This window comes from Medicago sativa, chromosome 2, assembly GCF_051527215.1.
Source record: "Medicago sativa cultivar Bolivia chromosome 2, Bolivia_mono, whole genome shotgun sequence".
NCBI classification, from domain to species: Eukaryota; Viridiplantae; Streptophyta; class Magnoliopsida; order Fabales; family Fabaceae; genus Medicago; species Medicago sativa.
In genome coordinates, this window is record NC_140750.1 from 53,844,036 (window position 1) to 53,865,355 (window position 21,320).

The following is a 21,320-nucleotide window of genomic DNA, read 5'->3' on the forward strand; positions in this document are numbered from 1 at the left end:
AATTCAATTTCCATTTTCAATTCAACTCAATTACAAATTTCAATCCAACTCAATTTCAATTTCCAACACAACTCAATCTCAATTTCAATTTAATCCAATTTCAATTTCCAATTCAACTCAGTCTCAATTTCCAATTCAATTCAATTTCAACTCTCAATTCAATGTCTATGTCTCTGATTATTTTCAACTTTCAATGTCTCTTTCAATGACAACTTTCAATTCAATTCAATGTCTCAATCAATATTAATTCACTCTCAATTTACTCTTGGGCCAACAATAATGGTCATGCCTATCTTCAAATCAAGTCAATATCAACTTACTCTCAATTTGTATCTTGTTACATGTCTTGTTATTGGTCAAGTGGCTAGTTCGCTCCAAAGAACAGCTTGTACCTACTTATATGCCTACGTTTCCGGTCAAACGGCAAGTTCGATCCAAAGAACAGTTTGCGCCTACTTACATGTGGTGATATTGATCAAGCAGCAAGTTCGATCCAAAGAACAGCTTGTATCTATCCTTTTGTCTATATCTCCGATCAAACGACAAGTTCGATCCAAAGAACAGTTTGTACCAATCTACATGTTGTGATGTTGATCAAGCCGCAAGTTCGATCCAAAGAACAGCTTGTATCAACCTTTTGTCTGTGTCTCTAGGTCAAACGGCAAGTTCGATCCAAAAAACAGTTTGTACCTGCCTATCTGTTTGTGTTTTCAGTCAAGTAGCAAGTTCGATCCAAAGGACAACTTGTATCTGCCTATATGTCTATGTTTCCGGTCAAGTGACAAGTTCGATCCTAAGAACAGCTTGTACCTGTCTTGCATTTCTATCCCCGATCAAGTAGCAGGTTCGATCCAAAGAACAACTTGTACTCATCTCTTGTTTGTATTTCTTGGTCAAGTGGCAGGTTCGATCCAAAGAACAGCTTATACCCCTCTTTTGTCCCTTGGTTTGTCTACCCTGTCAATGTTTACCTGAATCCCCAGTGATATGACATGCTCTGTAGACTCTAGTTCGTTTGTCTTGCATTCATAATCAAAAAGGTTGCATGGCATTCATATTTTGAAAATCTGAGAGCGTATTTTTATGTCCAAAAACAGTGCAAATGTTAATATTTAAGTATCTTCGTCCCGTCAAATCAAAGACTTCGTCTCTTGACCCTCCGGACAAAGAAACTTAAATAGGGGCAGCTGTTATACCCTAATTTTGGACCTAAAAATACTAGCTCCATTCTTCTCTTCTTGTATTTCAAGTCATTTGAATTTGTCCTGGATCAATTGCATCTGTCTCTGCATTTTATTTCAATGTTATTTGCAAAATTCATGAAAAAGGGTATTTTAGTCATTTCCTACATTCAAACTCATTTTAATCCTTGAAAATTGTTTGAGTCTTTTCAATTGGTTTGTATAAGTACTTGTTTCAATCTCATGTCAAAATCCATTTCAAAAATTACATTTGAAGTCACTTTGAGTCAGTTTAGCCCCTAGGGGCATTTTAGTCATTTCCTGTGTTCAAATTCCTTTTGATCTCTAAATATTGTCTCTAAGTCTTTTTAATTTGCTTGTGTAAAGTCTTATCTTAATTCCATGCCAAAACCCATTTTTTAAATTGCATCTGAATCATTTTGAGTCGTTTTAGTCCCTAGGGGCATTTTGGTCATTTCACATAAAATTTTGACAGAGAGAGGTTACTTTGAAGTACCTCATCTTATTTACTAAAGCTTAACCCCTGAAGCTAACCCTAACCCTAATATTTTCCCCCCATTTTTCCTTCCACTTTTCTGAGCATTGGATCTTGCACATTTAGGCGCCATTCAATTTTAGCCATTGATCATATTTCATATTTATCTCTTCTATTTTCCGAAACAACTATTTCATATTTATCTCTTCTATTTTCCGAAACAACTATTTCATATTTATCTCTTTTGTTTTCCGAAACAACTTTTTCATATTTATCTATAGCCCTATTTTTCCGAAACAACTATTTCATATTTATCTCTTTTGTTTTCCGAAACAACTATTTCATATTTATCTCTACTGCAGCTTATCCCCCCAAGCTAACCCTAACCCTAATATTTTCCCTCCATTTTTCCCTCCACTTTTCTAAGCCATTGGATCTTGCACATTTAGCCGCCATTCAATTTTAGCCATTGATCATATTTCATATTTATCTCTTCTATTTTCCAAAACAACAATTTCATATTTATCTCTTCTATTTTCCGAAACAACTATTTCATATTTATATCTTCTATTTTACGAAACAACTATCTTATATCTTATCTTATATTTACTAAAGCTTAACCCCTGAAGCTAACCCTAACCCTAATATTCCCCCCCCCCCCCCCCCCCCATTTTTCCCTCCACTTTTCTGAGCCATTGGATCTTGCACATTTAGGCGCCATTCAATTTTAGCCATTGATCATATTTCATATTTATCTCTTCTATTTTCCGAAACAACTATTTCATATTTATCTCTTCTATTTTCCGAAACAACTATTTCATATTTATCGCTACTTCCGAAACAAATTGGCCCTACAACTATTTCATATTTATCTATAGCCCTATTTTTCCAAAACAACTATTTCATATTTATCTCTTCTGTTTTCCGAAACAACTATTTCATATTTATCTATAGCCCTATTTTTCTGAAACAACTGTTTCATATTTATCTCTTCTATTTTCCGAAACAACTATTTCATATTTATCTCTACTTCCGAAACAAATTGGCCCTATTATCTCTTCTGTTTTACACAAAAACTCTTTCATATTAATTTGTGTCATGTGTTTCATTCTTATCAATGTGTCAATCTTTAGTTAACAGAATGTCCTATTTTTCCATGCTTATCAGTATGTCAATCTTTAGTAAACAAAATCGCCTATTTTTTATGCAGAGAAGTCAACACAATGTGCATAACAAATTATGCTATTTCCTAAAAATAGTGAGTATTTCAATCTTTCATGCTTATCAAGATGCCAATCCTTAGTAAACACACCATGTCAATATTAATTTCAGGCTGATTCATATTAATCCTTATCCTAAAATGTTGGTCATTTCCTAATTTTGTTCCACTATTTTGTGCTTAACGTGATAAGTAATACTCTTTATTGCTCAACCATCATATCCTGCTCACACGTATTGCACCTTTTTCTATTAATACATCATAACCTATTAGCCAGACCTTCTCAATCTAAGCAAGCATTCTCTTTCTTGGAAAGGAAAAAATCGGCCAATGATATCTGCCAAATACACTCCAATCTCAGCTGTTTCTGGAGGAAGAAAGAACCCCAAAATGTGTGTGCGAGTTGCTCACATCTGGTTGATTCGAGAGAAGAAGGTCCCCACTAGCATCATTTTCATGAACATGTTACTGGTCGATGAAAAGGTTTTTACATGTTTGCACTCTTAGCTTTAAAATTAAACTAATGTCATCATTGTTTTTTAGTTATGTAATTTAACCAGCTGTTTACTGATGTTGTTGTCGTCAATAGGGTGGACGTATTCACGCCACAGCTAGAAAAGATTTGGTGGCAAGGTTCAGGTCCATGGTTGAAGAAGGGGGTACATATCAGCTTGAAAATGCAATTGTAGGTTATAATGAAGGTCCTTATAAGGTAACTTCACACAAACATAAGCTTAGTATGATGCACAATTCAACTTTTACCAAAGTACACTCGCCTGCTATCCCTATGAATGTTTTTGAGTTCAAGCCATTCAATGAAATTCTCTCTTCAACTGTCGAGGAGGTGTCTACGGGTAAGACTTCAAAGACTTCAATTCTGAATGTGCGTTGTACATTATTACTACCTATAAGCATTCCTTTAGGAATTTCATACATTTGTTATTTGTTTTTGCTTTTGTATACGTAATTTCAGATGTTATTGGTCATGTAATTGAAAGAGGTGATATAAGGGAAACTGAAAAGGATGGAAGGAAAAGCAGGGTTATTGATCTCACTTTAGAGGATCTTGAGTAAGCTTTGTCTGTTTCTTTGTATCTGGTTCATGTAATATAATTTTAATATACCTTATGTTCCTGAATTGATATTTTGGTAATATTTTATTACAGAAACAACCACTTGCATTGCTCTCTTTGGGGTGAACATGCTGACAAAATTGTGACCTTTATTGGTAACCATAACAACCACACACCTACTATATTGATATTGCAGTTCTGCAAGACACGCATGTATTTAGGTATGTCATGTTTTAAGTTTGGGCTTTCTGCTGATATCAAGAATGAAATGTGAAATTATGTTCACTTGCTGTTGAATTTTTGAAAAATTAGGTGCTATGGGAGTTGCTAATGCCTTTAATGGGACTAAGCTGATACTTAATGGCGATTTGCCTGAATTTGCTGCGTAAATGACAGTGTAACCATTTACATTTTTATATGTTATAGAATAAAGGCAAGTTTTTTTGGTCGTAATTAAGTTGTCTGAAGGTCATCCCATCGTTTATGGGTAGCTTATTTGGCATACGACCCTAAAGATATCCACTAACAATAGTTTTCTGATGGCATGTTAGAATTTGTAATAAGTAAGAAAGTTTGAGAAGATGTGCACACAAAAAAGGGCAACACAAAATTAATAGTAACACTGTCAAATATTATTGTCCAATTATTATTAATAGGTTACATGAGTTATATGTTGTCGTCCCTTACCTTGCTACTTGAGTCTCGCTACTCTTCTATTGACATTGGTGCCCTTTTACTAGAATGAAAAATGCATCAATACAGTTAACCCGAAGTGTCAGCCAGATTTCAACGAACAGCTCCGCGTCTTTATCAGATGACTTGCTCAACACCAACCGAATGACAATTGAAAGCATGATTGAGTCAACTGAGGTGGCTATCTGTTTAATGAAATTTTTAGATGTATTTTTGGATTCATCTTTGTTATTTTTGTTCAAAATTTTTATGCAAAAGGCTACGAAATATTTACAGATCTGTCAAGGTTCAGTGCTTGCCACTATATGTGAGATTGAAACTGGGGTTGATTGGTACTTTCGATCATGCACCCAGTGTGCTTCATTGGCCACCGTTGACAACGGAGTGCTCTGTTCTCGCAAGTGTAAAACTTGCAAGGGTGCAGTCCCAAGGTAAACAAATTTTATCCGAATATAATTTTTGTTTTTATCATGCATGGAATTGTATTGATATAGTTGATTATTTGATAGGTTCAAGCTGCATGTCATCGTGATGGACGACACAGGGTCCACTACTTTTGTTCTTTTTGATCGCTAGATGACCCAGTTTATTGGGCGTAATGTGCAAGACTTGATAAATGAACGTCATGAGGTTGTCGTGTATTATATAATTGTATAAATGTGTGGTCTATATATGAGGTATATCTACCGACGAAAATTTGTACTAACATTTTATTATTTTTGAGCAGGGAGCAGTAGGCAATGATTATCCTACTGATTTTAATGGGCTAATTGACAAGCAAATTCTTTTCAAGGTTGAGGTTGGCGAAGGAAATGTCGTAAAGAAGTATCAGAATTATGCCGTAAAGAAGGCATCTGATGATGTTGGTGTCATTGAGCAGTTTGTGTTTAAGTATAATTTGAAGGTAGAACATAACTGATATTACGGTTTTATAATTGTTATAGAATAATGCACATAAAGGAAGAATCGTGTTGCTAATTGCTTCCCCATATTGATGTATACGTGATAGAAACCCGACAATGGATCTGTTGTTGAGCTTAGTGTGGATGGTGCTGCGCCAAACAATTCAAATGTTCAGATGGTAATTATTACATAAATCTTTCATGAGTCCGTAAAGGTTTAGTCCGTAACACAATTGATCAAATTGTTTGTCACCAATGTCTGCAGGATGTACCAGAGGTTGAGGCCTCATGCAGCAATACATGTGTGATTGACACACCAACCACCAAAACAGGTGCTAAGAGGTCCTCTAATAGCATTGACTATGTGGCTGTTGATGATGATGAAGTTGGCCAGACGTCGGTCACAAAACCTACCAGAGTTGTTCGTGTCAAAATTGAGCACAAGAACGACAAAGATGTTTAGCTTGCTCGAATGCTGGAGCCGTTTGCTTTGTTATCGAATTCCTTCAATCTGCATAAATCTGACATTAAATAATCTGTGTTTTTTCCTTTTGTTTTTATAGTTTGGTTTTTAAATTTCTTCAAGTTGTTGTGTCGGCTATATTTACTTAGCTAAGGAAACTTTTTCCAGTCCACCTAAATAAATTTATTCATTGGCATAAGTATTATTTCAAAAATTTATTATCATTGTCTTTTATTAGCGCTTCGACCTCTAAATGTACGAAATTTATTTTTAGATCTACCTTCAGAAGGTGTTAATATTTTTCTGAATGTTAAATAGTCATTCACCAAGTTGGTATGCTTGATGAAGAAAACTCAATACTGATTTGGCTTGAGTAACTAGATCCCGCGCATTCACAGGTTAAATTAAAAGTACAGATTGACAAAACCAAGTTAGTATGCTTGCCTTTGCTTAGTATGTGTTTAAGCGAAGGAACATTTTATAATGTTTTAAACAACTATGTAAAAAATCATTAAAAAATTTAAAATTTTAAGCATAATTAAACAAATTTTAATTTAATAGGGACTAAAACTACGTGCTGAAATTTTTTATAGGAACCAAGATCTATCAAAAAAATTTATGAGGACTAAAAAAGAAATTTGATATATTTATAGGGACTAAAAACTTAATTAATTCTTCGTTTTATTATGTATCAAATTATTCCGGTCCGTGAGACCCGTGCGATGCACGGGTCGGCGTTCTAGTTTAAGTAATTGGTTCGTTTTAGTCCATTTTGTGTTTTTTATTGGTTCCACTTTACGTTATTTTCCATTTACCAATTTTAAATTCAATTTTATTTTAATTTTTCATTTTAGTCATCAAAATTTCTAAAATTGCATTTCAGTCCTTCAAACTTTTAAAAAAAATTGCACTTTAGTCCGTTTTCATTTTATTTCTTTTAAAGTCTTTTTTAATTTAGGTTTTAGTCCTTTTAGGTCAAACTTTTATTTTAAGTCCTTTTTAGGTCAATTGCAATTAAGTCCTTTAGTCCTTAATAATTTTTTGCAGGTCAGTCCTTTAAGTTCTGAAAATTGCAGAATGGTCCAAAGAGTTAGTTGCAAGCTCATGTTCACGTGGCAGCACCTTACAGGCCAAGGCATCACACTTGTCAGCTATAAATACGACACAGTGTCAACAATTCCAATCATCAGGTGCCAAATCATCACAAACACCTTTCCCATTTCTCTCTCTTCTCCAAGAGAATCAAAACTGTAACCGTTTTCCAAAATCATGAAGAACACGATGAACAACTCAAAACCCTAAAAATTTCCAGAACTCAATTCAACTTCAATTCATCACAAATTCGTACCAATTCCACCACAAATAAACTTAATTCAACAATTACTGCACAAAATTGGTTCGAATTCACCGAAGATTCTCAGAAAATTATCATCACCGAATCTTCACCTTCGCAATTCAAGCAAAAATTCGTCAAAGACGAATTCCTTGCGATCACGAAGGATTTGGTAAGGTAAGAGAAGAAGAGGATCGAGGTAGAAACGGAAAAGAATCAAGCACCAGAAAAGTTCGAAAAGACGAAGAGTGAGAAGACGAAGAAACTTCGATTTATTTTTGAAGTTTGAATCAAAACACTACAAGAAATCCTGCAATTTGCCAGGAAAACATGCCAGGAGCAATAATCCCTGGCAAATTTGCCAGGAGTAATGCCACAAAACACCCCTGACAAATTTACCAGGGGTAACCCCTCGCATAATCCCTGACTTGTAGTGGTCACATGGACCCACATAGGCTCTTTTCCCTTATCTCTCCCTCGTCAGACTCCTTCTCTCTTCTTCTAATTCATTTTTTGATATTTACTCTCTCTCTCTCTCTCAATAAAAAAGTCTCCTCTATTGAACCAACACCACCAAAAATTTTCGGCCACCATTACTTCACCGTCTGGCATCGTATGACAACACTACCACCACCATTGAACTCCTCTCTTCTTCCTCTTCAATAACCACCCAATTTATTTCTAGATTAGTGAGGTTTCAAAATCTCCATTTATCACCTTCTCTCTCAATTTTCTGCCATAATGAACCTCATTTGGAAAAACTAAGTTGACATTCTTCTTCCCCACGGTGTGAGCAGCAAAACCCCTAACTTTATTGCTTGATCGGAGAACTTTCACCAGCAAACACCGCGCCGGAAACCTATGCAGCCGTGCCGGAAAAGGTCTCCGTCGCGTCTGAGCTTATTTTTTCAGCCACTTCATCCCTTTTCTTTCTCATGGTGAGTTTCTCCATTTTTCATCTTAGAATTTGATATTTTCCAATTTGTAGAAAACCCTGTAGTGTAATATTGAGAAATAGTAAATTTGATTTGGTTCTAACTAATATATGATCAGTATCATTTGTCATTGTTAAGTTATCATTTTCTTATACAAATGTCACTTTCTCCATTTGAGAGCTTAAATCATAAAACATGAAGTTGGACATGTATGCTTTAGACTCCTTCAATTCTTTGCAAAATGAATTTAGTTGATTTCATATTTAGTTGTTTATTTTAATATCAAAATTATATTCTAACTTAAATTTGAAGATCAAATTCTGTTCTAATACTATTATATCTGGACTATGTTTAAGGTTAAATAAATAAGTTACAATGGTTAACTTAGTCATTTGAATTGCTATAGTTTGTTTTATAAACAAATTTTTTAGTTTTGTTAAACATTCAAATGACGAATTTTAAAGTTAATTACGGTCTTAGTTGTTTAATTTTGACTTCATTTTGAATTTATTGTGTTTGTCTTATGGTATTCACTGAAAAGAGACAAAAATTGAGGGGTATCTTTCACTAACTATGTTCAGATTTGTAGTTTAGGAAAATAATCACAGAGTGGTATTTCTCAAGTTACAGAAAGTCTCACTGTTGGAGAAGTGATATCTGTTGACAAACAACTGACAGTGAAGAAGCAGTTTCGGGACATCATTCCAGAGGAGAATTACCCTGCTGAATTCTCTTATAGATCAAAAGTAAGTCTAAAGTGATTAGCTTTCTCTCTGTGTCTATTCTATTTCAGATTAAATAACAGAATTTCCTGTGGTTTCAGGTTATTCTTCTATTTTAGAAGATTGAAAGAGCAGATGTATGCTTATTTGCGATGTATGTCCAGAAGTATGGCTTGGAATGTGGCAATCCCAATCAACGTCGCGTATATATTTCATATCTCGATTCTGTCAATCATTTTACACCTCGAAGACAGACTACAAGCGGAGAAGCTCTTCGTACACTTGTTTACCATGAGATATTGGTAATTTGATTTTAAGAATTGTTGCTAATTGCTTTACTTTAGATGACATTTCACTTGATTCCTATTGTTGCTAATTGTTTTCCATGAGATATCGGTCAATGTATTTATGCTTTATTTTTTCTATCATCAGATTGGGTACTTTGACTTCTGTAAGAAATGAGGTTTTGCAACTTGCTACATTCATGCATGTGCTCCTAAAAAAAGGGATGATTACATTCTAAAATGGGGATGATTACATTCATGCATGTAAGAAACGCCGAAGTATGATAAGCTACGGAAGTGGTCAGTCCCTCTCCTTTTTTTCCCTCCTTATGTATGTTGAATTTTCATGAGCTTGTGTAACCATTGAGTATTTATATTCTTTGTTTTTGTAGGTATATTTCAATGCTTACAAAGGCCACTAAAGAAAATGTAGTTGTTGGTTTAACCAACATGTATGATCATTTCTTTGTTTCTACTGAAACACGGTACTCCAAGGTAACAACTGCTCGTATGCCGTACTTTGATGGAGACTGCTGGTCTGGTGCTGCTATGGATCAAGCCGTGATCATTGAAAGAGTGTGGAAGTGACTATGGAAATGCATTGAAGAAAGTACTGAAGAGTCGATCTCTAAAGGCCATGGGATATGTCAATCCTCCCAAAGCCAAAGCTAAAGACATTTTGGTGATGCAAAAGGTATGTCAACTTTCTCTTTTAACTTCATCTAATTGTATTAAAAAACTGGATTCCCTACTGCATTAACGCATTCGGGACATTACCGACCTCTCTTTTACAATATTCTTATGTATGAGTTTTTAAGTTATTTACATTATATGTCCATATAATCTGATAATTCTTCCTTTTCTTTTTCGAACGATATCTATCAGCTCGGCCAAATTATATTGCCCACGAAGCAAAACTTCATTGTAGCACTGTTGTAAACCAATAGTGTCTAGGATGCGATGGTGTTGCACCAAATGCAAGAAAGTTCAGGAGTGTGAAAGGTTTGATTTTTTAAACAATTTAAAAACGTTTTTTTTTAAAAAATTCGTTCTGCATTTTGCCAGGGGTTAACCCCTCACAAATCCCCTGGCAGCGTTTGATTTGATCTCTGAAAAGTGGGTCAGGACGCGTCAGGAAAGTTGCCAGGGGTTGTAGCAGGGATTGGGCCCCACGCAATTTGCCAGGGGCTAAAGCCCTGGCAGGGTCATTTGCGATGAGTAGATTTGCTGGGTATTCTGCTCCTGGCAAAACTCCTGGCAAACGTCCATTTGCCAAGGATTTCTGCATTTTGCCAGGGCTTCTGCCCCTGGCAAAATGCAACATTTCTTGTAGTGAAATATACATCAGAGACGAAGGAGAAGCTTCAACATCTTTCTCACCTTTCTTTTGGTTCGATTCTCCAGTTTCAGACAGGTAAACTCATAAAAACCTCCTCGTTTCTATTTCAAATCTTCATCGAAGGCTTATAAACAAAAAATAAACGGTGAAACGAAGTAGATCAACAAGTCCTAAGACTTGTTTGTTCGAAAAGTTGGAAAAAGATCGAAAAAGATTCAAAACCGAAACATCAAAATGTAGATCTACAGAATTTCACCGTTTATTTTGAAAAACTAAGTGCAAATCCGTAATCAGCATGAAAGATAGCACAGTTTAGGGTTTAGATCCATGTAGATCATAGAGTTTTGGTGAAGTTAGGGTTCCGTCATCACCGGTGGTGGTCAATTCCGCCGGAGAAGATGATCGGAAGTTGCAGAGAGAACGAGAGAACTAGAGAGAGAAGGAGAGAGTTAGAGAGAGAAAGGAAGGGGACAAATGAGGCTGAACCGGCCTCTTTTGTTTATAAAGGGGAGTGAACCAGACCGGTTCACCTGAACCAGTCTGGTTCGTCCTTGAACCCTGAGTCCCCACCGTTTGATCTAGGGTTTGAGTCTCTGGATCAATCCTGCGGCTCTTGTGACTTCCTGAGATCCGAATCCAGTTGGTGTTTGGGCTTGGACCTTAGGTCCGTTGGTTTTTTTTGTTTTATATGCTTTCTTGCTATTTTCATGCTACTCTTTGATATTCACACCCCCTGCCTTGCCTAAAATTCTTGTAAAAATTCCATAAAATTTTCCATATGTTCTTGATATTTTTCTTGACATTTTTGTGATATTTTTATGTGTTAAAACCTGAGGAAATATATGTATTATTTCTTGCTAATTTGTTTACTATTTTTTTTGTTAAATATATGCTTTCTTGCTATTTTCATGCTACTCTTTGATATTCACACCCCCTGCCTTGCCTAAAATTCTTGTAAAAATTCCATAAAATTTTCCATATGTTCTTGATATTTTTCTTGACATTTTTGTGATATTTTTATGTGTTAAAACCTGAGGAAATATATGTATTATTTCTTGCTAATTTGTTTACTATTTTTTTTGTTAAAATTTGTGAAGTTTTGTACATTTTTGAGTCTAAAAAATCCTTTAAAAGTTCTAGAAAATTTCATACATGTGTCTTATCCACTTTGTGATGTTTTGTGGTGTTTTTACATAGTAAAAATGGTTAAAAGATGTAAGTGATGTTTCTTGTCAATATTTTCACTTGTTTTGTTAAGTTTTTGTGAGATTTTATCATGTTCTTGATAATAAGACTTGAATATATGATGTTGAATCTTGGTGCATGGACTTAGTGATATGTTTGCCTCTGATTTGTGTCTCTTTCTTACTGTTTGTAAATAAAATTTGTTAGTTTCTTGTGTTACAATTCATGTGAATTTTGCTTGTGAAAATGAAGTGGAAAATATGTCTATGAATATGTCATAATTCTTGGCTTGATATCTCTTTATGATTCTCATGATATGGCTGAAGTAAAACCCTTTTGAAAATTGTCAATGATATGAGAGTCATTAAAAAACCAATCAGCATTGCAACTTCGATTTCTTGAAAATCATCCTTTAAAGCAAACTATAAATAGAGAAGCTTAAATGAACAATCAAGTTGCAACAGAAATCCAAAAAAAGAGCACACTGGTTAAAGAATAAAATCATTGATAACAAAAGACAATTGGATAGAAAATTGAACTACACTGAACATACTTGAATGCTTGTGACTGAAATGAACTTAGAGAAATTTTGTAGATAAATGAAATGAATGAGGTTGAGAAAGTGAAGGTGTGTATATATATAATCTGAGATGAGATGGGGTATTTGAAGAAGAATTTTAGCAATTGCATGTAACAGAAGGTGCAGTGTAACGTAAGTGACGTCACTTAACTACATTTTTTGTTGTTATCTCATAAAGTAACTTAAAACATGGAATAGAAGAAGGTAAAGAAATCGAAGCTAGCTTTCTTTCGCGTTTCCATCCGCACCTTTTCCAGAAGCTTCAAATCATACATTAGAGTTGGATAAACAAACAAAATTGCGTCATAATTACATAACTAAACTTCTGTTTTCCTCATATACCAAGAAACTTTTGTTCTTTTTCTGTTTCCATTTGAAAAAAAATACTAATTGCCTAAGTTACTCTGTGTATTTCTCGTGTCTTAATAGCCTTAATATGATTACCGCTAAGATGAACCTATTGTATTATGGGGGGAGTTGCGAAATTTTGCGGATAATTCCTTAGTCTAGTGACATAGTCACACCTCATTTTTCACTTTACATTTTATTGTTTTGCAGTTTGTGATCATTCGGTCATCCGCGAACAATAGTTTTCTAAAATATTAACTTAAAACATGGAATAAAAGAAGGAAAAGAAATTGCAACTAACCTTCTTTCACGTTTCCATCCGTACCTTTTCCAGAAGCATCAAAACATACATTAGAGTAGGATAAACAAACAAAAATATGAGTCATGTTTTCATATTGTTGTATTGTTCATTCAAGTATCTTCATGAAGAGGTTTGTCACACACATTTTTTATGAAAGGGAAACTTTAATTGCACTTCAAATGGAAGGGAAATAATGTGGAAGATCTCTATACTTGAAATATAAGTGAGGTGGTTAAGGGTTGAGATTTGAAACTTGAGAGTGAGAAAAATTGAGAAGATCATTTTCCGACACTTATCGACTTTGGAAGTATTTTAAAGACAGTTTGCATCATTACACTAAATATGCTTATTTTTTGTGCAAAAATAGTCATTTTTTCATATATAATAACTAAATAGACCTTTTGATACATATATGCACAACACACAATATGTATGCATAGAGAAATGTTATGTGGAAACATTTCTTATGTTCAACACTGTATCTATTTATGGTTTGGACATGGTTTTGTTTTATAAATTTTTATCTCTCTTTCAATAACATTAGCAATTATAAGTTATAACTAATAAATGATGTATTTTTATACGCAGTTAAAATATTGTGTCAACTTTTTGATGTTAAAATACCGTCACTGTATAAAAAAAAGTCTAATTAAGAAAAGCCTTTCGGCACTAAAGTTAACATCCTATGTCCTTGTCAACTGAGTTATGCTCACGGGGACCGACAATTATATATCTTGTTCATGCTAAAAGAAGATCATAGCCGCTTTTCAACGATTAATATATCAAGTTTACTGTAACACCCATACTAGACGTATCTAGAAAGTCTAGCATGTGTATTAGTTTAGTACTGGATACATTAAAAATTTACAACAATAAAACTTCGAATGAATATCTTTATACAACAACATGCGTTCGTACAATGATAACACAACTCATCTTTTCTAAAGTATAATAAATGCGTCCTTGTATATCCATAACATCCTACTGTGGTACGGACGATCACTTGTTAAATCATCCATTCGACTACTAGCATGCCATCCAACCTGTTTATCTAAAACAAATAAGGATTGGGATGAGACATAATGTCTCAGTGAGTTCCCTAAATCCTAGGCTATAGGTAACCTCAGGGAAACCTACGGTCACCACGTGTCTACAATACAACCTGGCGGTTGATTATACGTGTGTGGTCATGTTTTCCTAGACGGTAGTGCATGCTAGACCCGTCATAGGTTCATCTTACTTGTCATAGGTCTTGCTAATATCATATGTGTCATGGCGGTCGAGGGGAATCTAAAACCGCATTGCCAAGAATACGCTCTACGTATCGAGGCCTAGGCATAACATAATCATGACACGATCCTAAATCGGACGATTAGGGGAAACCTAAGATCGTCATCGGTATTATCTTCTTTCTTGTTCTATACTTAACTTGAACTTGTACTCGTTCTTAACATAATCGTACATGAGTTTATTCGTGATCATAATCATAATCATATCATGCATAATCACATGTAAGTTCATTCATTCTTTCATTATGTTAGCGTTGAACAAACAATTATTATCTTGATTCATTTTACGAAGGGCCCCGGGTGGAGTAACCCCGAGAACAATCCCATACATGACCGATGAAACCTAGCAAGGGTACATCGGACTCCCTCGGTGTCGTGCGGGTCCCTTACGGCTTGAATCGTTCCCCTTGGGTCGAGAACCTCTCGTATCCCCCTGACGTGGATAACAAGAGACACGAGCACCGACATCTTGATTATTCAGTGACATGCGGATCCCTTGCGGCTTGAACCGTTCCCATCATGAGAACCCCTTGTATCCCCCTGGCATGGATAGCAAGAGACATGCCACCTACATTATATTAGTCATGGTCTTGTCGTTCATGTAGGTTAAACCTATTCATGCTTGCATGTTTACCTCGGAACCTTGATCGATTCGATTAGCGGAAAACTCATACTTGTTCATGTACATTCTTAATCATGGTGGAGAGATTAACTAGTCAATCCACGGTTAATCATGCTTGCTATATCATTCTAGCTCATGTGTGAAGAGATTACACTTCGCGTCTTATCATTCTAGGGATTCTTGCTTAACATGCTAGTTCTCAACAGCTATGTCGAGGCTCTAGTTTTTCCCTTGCTTAAGGAATAACTTGCTACCCCAATTTGTATCGTATCATGACATTATTTCGTGTACCAAGCTTCACTACGCATGTTAAATACTTGCATCATTCCTGAGAAAACTCTTGTAAAAGATCATCATATAGGACCTTGGTTTGAGGGGTTTACTTTTATAAAAAGATTGTACAAAGAAATCCGCTCGAAAAATGCCAAAACCTTCCAGAAGCGAGCAAACCATGTGAGACCACACAATTTGCTCGCCATGGCGAGTAACTTTACTAGGGAGGCGAGCAACTGCTCGCCATTGCGAGTTGGGGGCGAGCAGGACCCCCTGTTCTGACTTTTAGCTCGCCTCGCGAGCTACCAGCTCACTGTGGCGAGTTAGGACATTCCAGCACTTGTAAAAATGGTGTTTTTTGCTCAAAAACCTCAAAACCAAGTGTCCCTAAGCATATTTGAACATATTTGATCATAGAATACTTGTAAAACACTCATATGGCAAGTATTAACATGTTTAGTAAGCATGGCAAGAAAAGGGGCAACTAACTCATACATAAAACCCTAGAATTTCATATTATCCTTACAAGTCATAACATAAACCCAAAGGTAAGGAATACTATCTATGGAACTCACATAATGATTTGCACTTGATCCCAAAGCTCTCAAGCATCATCATCATCACTTCACATCCTCAAACTTTATTTCTTGACCTTGTCCATCAATTTCATGATACATGCTTCAATATAAGCTTCCATGCTCAAGCAACCAAAGCCCTAGCCTCTTAATCAATAACCAAACCCTAGCTTCCATGATCACATCTCATGAGAAACAAAATGAAGAGAGAGTTTAATCCAAACCCTAGAACATGTAAATCCTTTCAAAGAGTATCCAATCTTTGTAAAGGTTGGAGGTAATCCATTCTTGATGAAAATTCATGCATAACCCTTCAATCTAACCACTACCAATCCAAACCCTAACTCTTGATTCTCTTCTTGAGAGGAGAAGTAGAGAAATCAACAAGGTATAAGCTTCCCTTAGCTTGAAAAGACCTAGAAGCTTGCCATAAAAGAGAAAGATTTGGAAGACTTGATGGAGGTGAAAAGAAGGAGAGTGGCGTGAGAGAAGAGAGAAGGGAGAGGAAGAATCTTTGCCAAAGCCTAGAGAGAGAAAGAAGATTGGAAATGAGATATTTTGGTGCCAAAGACAAAATTAATATCCTTTCCCGTGCAATTACCAAATTGTCCTTGCCTTAAAAGTGTTTAATACGACACTGATACTTTATCCGTATTAAGCTGACCTCTCATGATAAATATTTCCGTCAAACTTTCTTTCCACAACATAATCCTCTGGCACGATCGATTGGTAATATTCCGATACTGACAGGTGGGATATTACATTTACGAAAAAAAAATAGTTCCCTATAATTCATTTATTTGTTGTCAATTGTAAAATCACCAACAAAAGGAGAATAACCGCTTTTCTTCTCTATCTGGTTTTCGTATTTGTGCTTTACAACTTCAACTCAAAGAAAAACATACAAAAAATGATAAATCGATGCTAATTAAATTAACAATCAACAAAGCCTTATTAGACTTAGTCAAGGTTTTTCATCAGTAACATATATTGTATCCAAATTTTATAAGTCACACTTTTTACATCTTAAAGAATCAATTATACTTCTAATTTCCATGGTTTTTACTCTCTTTTACTTAAATATTCCGAAACACAACGTAACCACATTTCAACCATAAATTTAACTTGACAACATCACAGTTCAGAAAACAAAAATCAAATATATAATTACAACAACATATATATATATATATATATATATATATATATATATACATATTTGATCAAGTAAAATGATATAAATGCAGGAGATGCATGAACCTTGATACAAATCAGTCCCATATACAATCTAGAGAAAGAAAGGCCTATGCAATCTCTAAGGAAAGTTGCTTTTTTGACAAAGAATACTTCCAATTGACACATGGAAATGACCTTAATGCCCCCAGCGGTTGTTAACTGCCGCTGGAAAAAACGCCGGTAGTTAACTACCGTTGAGTGCCAGCGGTTGTTAACTACCGCCGAAGTTGAATGTAGCGGTTGTTAACTGCCGCTACGTGCTTAACATTTTCCAGAAGCTCATTTCCATCTTCCTTATTTTGTGTCTTTCCTACCCAATTTTAAATTTCGTTTTCATCTAACATTTTTATCAAATAACCAATTGAAAATTCTTTTAAAATTTTCATCTAATAATACCTAAACATATTCATCCAATATTTAACAGGAACATGGTAAAATTAAAACGCAAGAAATAATATAAAACGAACGTACATATATGTCATAAAAATAGGAAAATGTATGGAACATGTCATAATAATACATCATGATCATCATACTCAAAAAATACATAAGTAAATCCTAATACTAATCAGCCCTGCCTTGCCTGCCTCTGCTGCCCCCTGCGCCGCCTGGAAATCTGATAAGTAAGGACAGGCTCAGTAGCACTAACTATCCGCAAGACCTCCTGGACAACCTCCACTTTGGTCATCTCGCCATGCCTGGCCGCAATATCTCAGGCTATGTGCACCACATCCCGGACGATCGTCAGTGTGTCAGGCATCTCCCTGGCATGCTCCTCCTCAATCAGCTGCTCCACATTCGCCGGCTTGGGAGGGGATCCCTCATCTGGTGGGAGAATGCGAGGGTGAGAGACTGTGGCATACCAAGCCATGTAGCCATGAACATGATGCCATGGTGTCTGACACCCATCTACCCAACCACCTACTAACCATGCCGCAGTGTCCATCAACACAGTAGTCAGCATCTGTGTAGGCACCTGAGGGACAACTGAAGGATGTCTGGGAATGTCCTAGACAAAGGAGAACTGCCTCTTCACCCGCTCAGGCAAATGACGGTACACCCTCTCCTTCCCGCACATGAGCCATCCAGAGTAAGTACACATCATCTGTAATGGGTGGACGTCTCAGCGATCACCATAGGTAGAAAACCTGACGTGATCCACCTCCATGCGATCCAGGCGTAAGCGGTAATGGTGCACACTCGTATGGCCTTTGGTAGTGAGCCATCTCCCAGCACATGTCCAAATATATTTAATAAACCACATAATAATATACTAAAATGCAATAAATCAATTAATTAATAGATAATAAAAAGTGGGCGTTACATGAATCATGTATGTGAACTTATATTATCAACAAGATTCTCAAAGTGACATAACTAAATGTTTGTACAACTCAAAATAAAACATTTCTAGACTACCAAATCAATGAAATCGAGTATGATGAGAAGGAATCAAAATAATAAAATTCAAATATGTTATGAAACTATTAGAATAAGAAGAATAAGATTAAAGAGAAGAAGAGAGAATAGAGAGAAAGAAGAAAGATGATTATATTATTCTATTGCAGTGTAGGTTACATATGAGCTCTATTTATAGAGAAATACAATGACTTGGGGAACAAACACCAATGGAGCAAACACAATATAGCCCAATAAGCTAATAGTATGACCTAATTCCTATATGGACATCCACTTATAATATTCATAACACTCCCCCTTGGATATATATCGAGGATATGCCTCATTAAAACCTTACTAGAGAAAAACCCAATGAAAAAAAATTATAGTGAAGGAAAAAAGAGTACAGCATCCTTGTGTGTCATACTCTGCCTCATTAAAAACCTTACCAGGAAAACCCTGTGGGATAAAACCATGGTTAAGGGAAAAAGAGTGCAGAACACATTTTTGTCTCCCCCTCATAAAAACAAATATATATGAGACGAAGATGTTTAAATAATCTTTTATAATAGTTACTCAAGATCTTTACTTGTTGGTGGCACTGTAAAAATATATGATCTATCTCCATACTCATCTCCAAATTAGCAGCTTTTGAGATATCTTCATATTGAGTTGTTGAAAGAACCTTCTTTTAAAATTAGAAAACTCCAAGTTTCTTGTATGTGTATAACCATAATCCTTAATAAAGAACATTCTCCACTTCCTTGATGTGGTGTTAACATTTTTAATCGATTGTGTGGTATTGTTTTTTTCTCTAAGGTACAAATTGTTTGCTTGACTTTGCTGCAATATCTGTATTTACTAATATTGACAAAAATAAAATACCATGATATATATAATAAGCAAAATACATTAGCCTGCTCACCTGACCAATTCAAATTGTTCATAATTTTCTTGAATTGTGATCTTTACTCACATCAAGTGACATCACAATCATTCTAGTACATAATCAATAAGATTTGTTCATATCAACATTTGTATAACAAATTTTAGAATCTCTTCAGGAGTTCTAATAATTATCATAAAATCGATTATAACAAATTCATTTCAATATCCTTAAAATGGACAAATGATGTCACATCTTCAATAGTTTTGATTGTGTGTCTTACGTAGATGAAATCCTTCAGGGAGTTTCATATAACTATCTCTATCAAGTGAGCCATATACAAATAATTTGTAACACATCTTTAATATAATTTGAGCCTTTCATGTGCTACTGAACTTAATCAAAGTATGAAAAAGTTCTTGAATTCACTTCAAGTGAATATATCTTTAAACAATATATGTTTCTTAAAAATAAATGGTGGATATTTACCAATTCACTTTATGTGAACATATCAAACTATATATATATATATATATATATATATATATATATATATATATTACCGTACTAATTCACTTTTCGCGCGAAAGATCATATGTATCCATTTAACTTCACACCTTCAAGTGTGCGGACTACAAGTCCAAACAAATTATGCTTTATGAAGCGAGTTTCATTTAATTGGAATTGTCTCTTTCCATTTGTAGATATTTTCTTTATCTATAATCTTTAATAGACTTTAATCCATGATCCTCGTTATTACTTATCACATATAGCGCTATATTATCCAAAAACACATTGACGTTGACTTCATTTCGGTTCCATCTCATTCCATTGAGGTCCTTCATTCATGACATAATTTATTAATATTTCATAAGTTTCAGGTACCTGATCAGTTCTTCTGGAACTGAAAAAATCAATTATGCCATAACACTTTTTTTTAGAGTTTCTATATCCTTGTTTGGGTTATCATGCTTCAGGCACGATTGAAACTCATTTGCAATATTAAATTATCCAACATGGAAATCTATTTCGTTTGGAGCATTAACAGCTGATATTTGATTTGTTTACCTTTGAAAATGAGTTATATCTTGAGGATCAAGACGAGACAATAATATTTCCTTTATTATAATTTATTTGAACTTCAGGTTCACATTTGCAGCTGCTTAGTATCTCCTCATAATATTGGGAAAACTAATCCATCAATTGATAATCAGCCTACTAGGCTGTAAATAAGTTGTCTCAATATAATTTATAATAGATGGAGATTCACATCAAATATGATTTCCCAATATTCTTTCAATATTTATCTTAGTGCAATATATTGGAGCAACTGTGATATACACAACACATCCAAAAATTCACTTAGATGGGAAATATCATGTGGTTAACCTAAAATCTATGATAGATCAAGGGGAGGACTTATATATAGTAATGTGTTCGCTTGATGCAAATCAATATCTCAACATACAAGATTATTGATTCCCAAAATAAAGTTTATAAGATATGGTCTCATAACTAAAATAGAGTTTATAAGATATGATCTGATAGTATCAATCATACGGTTAACTTTAGACGTCTAAAGAATGGATCTTCAAGTCCATTTTTATGAGCATATGCTACCAGCTTTTCCATATCAATTTCAATTGACGAATGATACTTATCAGATGCTTTCTAAAAAGTTTAGAAAATAAACTCTTAGTCAAATTTGTTAACATAATAATCTCATAAACTTATGGATGTGAATATACATGTGATCATTTAGTTGATGCATCGATTCAAATCATATAACATTCAAGTGATTCACATGATCAATGTATTAATTTAAATATCACCTTATATAAGTGAGAGACTCATTCTTTTAAATTGTTCTTTATCTGGGAACTAGTAACACACAATAGTTACTAGATTGAAGAATCTTCTGGCTCTTCAAAGTATATTCATTTTTTTCAAGTAGTTTATGCATCATAATAGATCCGGGATAACCCAA

The 21,320-nt window shown here is 34.8% G+C and overlaps 1 protein-coding gene and 2 pseudogenes across 1 annotated transcript; 2 read left to right on the forward strand and 1 right to left on the reverse strand.

Moving 5' to 3' along the window:
* The first annotated feature begins 3,226 nt into the window (after positions 1-3,226).
* Positions 3,227-6,099, forward strand: LOC146948906 (replication protein A 70 kDa DNA-binding subunit B-like; annotated as a pseudogene).
* Positions 6,100-7,884: 1,785 nt separating this feature from the next.
* LOC146948907 (putative histone acetyltransferase HAC-like 1) lies at positions 7,885-12,995 on the forward strand (annotated as a pseudogene).
* Positions 12,996-17,761: 4,766 nt separating this feature from the next.
* Positions 17,762-18,275, reverse strand: LOC146948908 (uncharacterized). The gene is made up of 2 exons (XM_085748452.1): positions 18,198-18,275; positions 17,762-18,058 (listed from the first exon to the last, which is right to left on the reverse strand). Exons 1-2 carry the CDS (start codon positions 18,273-18,275, stop codon positions 17,762-17,764), a joined length of 375 nt encoding a protein of 124 aa, XP_085604578.1.
* Positions 18,276-21,320: the final 3,045 nt, after the last annotated feature.

Coding starts and splice junctions, on each gene's coding strand:
- LOC146948908 (XM_085748452.1), bottom strand. CDS start 18,275: ATGGCTCACTACCAAAGGCCATACGAGTGTGCACCATTACCGCTTACG. Junction 18,059..18,197: donor ATGGAGGTGGATCACGTCAG/GTTTTCTACCTA, acceptor TCCTTTGTCTAG/GACATTCCCAGACATCCTTC.